Here is a 2,728-nt window from a genome sequence, read left to right on the forward strand (position 1 = left end):
AATATTAGTAACAATCACTACTTCTCCCATTTTCAAATATCCAACTTAATGAAGACAAAGAATCTTCAACTTAACATTTAATGAACACAGAGCATCTTAAGTAGGTTCTATACAGACATGGTTCTACTATTGATTTGCTGTTACCTTAAGGTGGTGGAGACCCAGAGGCCTACGTTAGCTTGGCCCCAAAGCTCAGGATAATTTAGGAGTGACGTAACTTAGCATCAATCAAAGCCAATAAAACCTGTTCCTATCAACATTAAAAAATATATCCTTTTTGTCTTTTAAGCTTATCAAATGGGCAAGTGCTTAAGAAATCAGGTCAATGGGCTTCTAAGAGGCTATTTAAGAACCAGAACCAAGGAAACATTATCCAGTTTTTAAGTATTACATTTGACAGTTCAAAATCTGTTCTAAAAATGTGACACAAAAAATTAATTTACACCAACTGCTTTTTATTATCGAGTTCCAGAAACCTTTCACAAAATGGCTTAGAAAAAAGAAATCAAAACTTTACAACCACAGCTAATGTAATTTTCCCCACTGTTCCCAGTCAGCTCCAAACCCACCGTGTGCAAAGCCCATTTTCCATGCATCTAAACGATAGATACAGGCTATGAAATTCTTTATTCTATTTGTAGCAGCTTATGCAGGTGCAGCCAAACACAAAGCTTCAAGACAAATTGTACACAAACTTTTACAATGTGGGATTTGACTTTAAAATATGAAACATAAATTCTACACAAAACTGGGGGGAAAAAAATCAAGCACAGATTATCAGAAACGTATAACCCAGGTATGAAAGGAGTCTTGTTTCCTTTCAAGTGCTTTATTCTGCTACAGAACAGTCGAATTGAAGATGTAAAGCTTGTGGTTAGTTTAAATTATACACTCTGTAGATACTATACCAATTTTAAAAGTTACACATAGACCAACAGATGTCCATCAGTTCATCTGGATTGATCAGACACTCCAGCTAGATCGCTGAAAACAAATCAGGTAAACGTGGAAATAAAATCCACCTGTGCATTTGTTTGCAGTTTACTGATGGGCACACTGTACTCCAGGTCCATGGTGACTGCTGCTTTCCTCATCGGAGCTATCATTATAGGCTTCACGCCTCTGACCACCTCCCGAGCCCCGAGTGCTATCAAATTCTTGAAGCTCTACCTCCTCGGTGTCTCCAATTACGTTAGGAACGTCTGGTCTAGATGGTAGAAGATCTTCTAGTTCCTTCATTAAAATAAACAAAATCCAGGTTAGCTGTAAGATAATTTCATCAGCTTTCCTTTTAGAGTATGACTCACAACCCGACAGAACAGAGAACAGCTCCATGGGGTGTCTGAAGTGCAAATCTTTACAGAAGCATTCAGCCTCACTGTTCACCCAAAAGGTAACTGCTGAGTGTGAACCACCGACTTTAAAGTTAGCAGTCAACCTTTAACACTTAACCTAGAACATCACTAGGGCTCCTCAGTGATGTTGCATTTGCAACATAAAAACACAATGAGATACCACTTTTTATTCTCTTTAGACTAGTTAATATCTGAAATAAAGGGTCTTGATGAAGATGGTGAAAAATTGGAACTCTCATTCATTGCTAAGTGAGGTTGTAAAAGGATGCAGCGTTATTTACAACAGTCGGAGGAGGGAATGTGCTCTTTCTGGACATCAACTAAGCCCACGTGAAGAAGTACACCAACACCGTGATCCAAGGATTGTAAACTATATAACCCAAATCCAAAGGAGGGAAGAGTAGCAGAACTTAAATTGTGAGTTGGTGCTGTGCAGAGGCTATGGATGGAAACACAAGCCCAAAATGCATTTGCAGGATCTACACAGGAAATAAGCCTCGGTTGATTTCCCTCTGATCATCATTGAGGGATAGACTAACCTGGCTATCAGGCAGAGTGTACTGGAGAGAACAACTATGGTAGATTCAAATGTTAACTCTGACTTGATTGGTAAAACTATGCCATTTGATCTCCCTTATGATATACTTTGTGTTTGATCTGGTTTTTAAATATTTTCTGTGACTTTTTCTGGGTATTTTGTCATTGTTGGTAGCCTTCTTGATTGTTATTTTTGGGTGTTTTTTTGGTAAATGAAACTCAGGATAGGTCAATCTAGAGAGACACTAACTAAAATAAGGGTTCCTGAAAGGTAGGGGGGTAGAGTTAATATAGAGGAGTTCAAGAAGGAAGAAAATATATTGAAACTGATTGTGGTAGCGATTGTACAACACTGCTTGATATTACTAAACTATGGAATGGATTAGCTAAAAAGGTTTGGGGAAAGAAACGTGTACTATACATATAACGGACAAAGAGAAATGAAGTCCTGAAACATGCTATAACATGGATGTGAACCCCCAAAAAATCAGTATGCTGAGGAAACGAAATCTGACACAAAAGAACAAATATTATATGATCCCACTTACTTATCTGATATAGGAAAACATAGACATGATAGTTTAATAGTGATTACTAGGTTGAATGGGAGGAGGTACACTGCTTAAGGGGTACCAATTTTGATTAAGGATGATGAAAATTTTGGAAATAAAGACACTGGCGATGGCTGTAAAAAGAAGTGAAAAAAATGCGGAATACAATTTTTTGACTAAAAAAACAAAATTCGTTGTCAACATTTAAACAGTTTTGAGATCTTCCAACTACAACACACTAGTCAAGCCAGCCTGCACAGAACAACGATCAGCTGACATGGTGGG

The 2,728-nt window shown here is 37.7% G+C and overlaps 1 protein-coding gene across 1 annotated transcript in view; it reads right to left on the bottom strand.

Moving 5' to 3' along the window:
- Positions 1 to 434: 434 nt before the first annotated feature.
- DNAJA2 (DnaJ heat shock protein family (Hsp40) member A2) overlaps positions 435 to 2,728 on the bottom strand; it is an 18,719-nt gene continuing 16,425 nt past the window's right edge. Inside the window, exon 9 of the mRNA XM_004704698.2 lies at positions 435 to 1,233. Coding sequence (XP_004704755.1) covers positions 1,042 to 1,233 — 192 coding nt within the window. The 3' untranslated portion in view covers positions 435 to 1,041. The remainder of the gene's footprint in view (positions 1,234 to 2,728) is intronic.

The sequence above is a fragment of the Echinops telfairi genome, unplaced genomic scaffold (assembly GCF_000313985.2).
Source record: "Echinops telfairi isolate 266 unplaced genomic scaffold, ASM31398v2 ScPeMD7_2291;HRSCAF=2852, whole genome shotgun sequence".
Taxonomy (NCBI): Eukaryota; Metazoa; Chordata; class Mammalia; order Afrosoricida; family Tenrecidae; genus Echinops; species Echinops telfairi.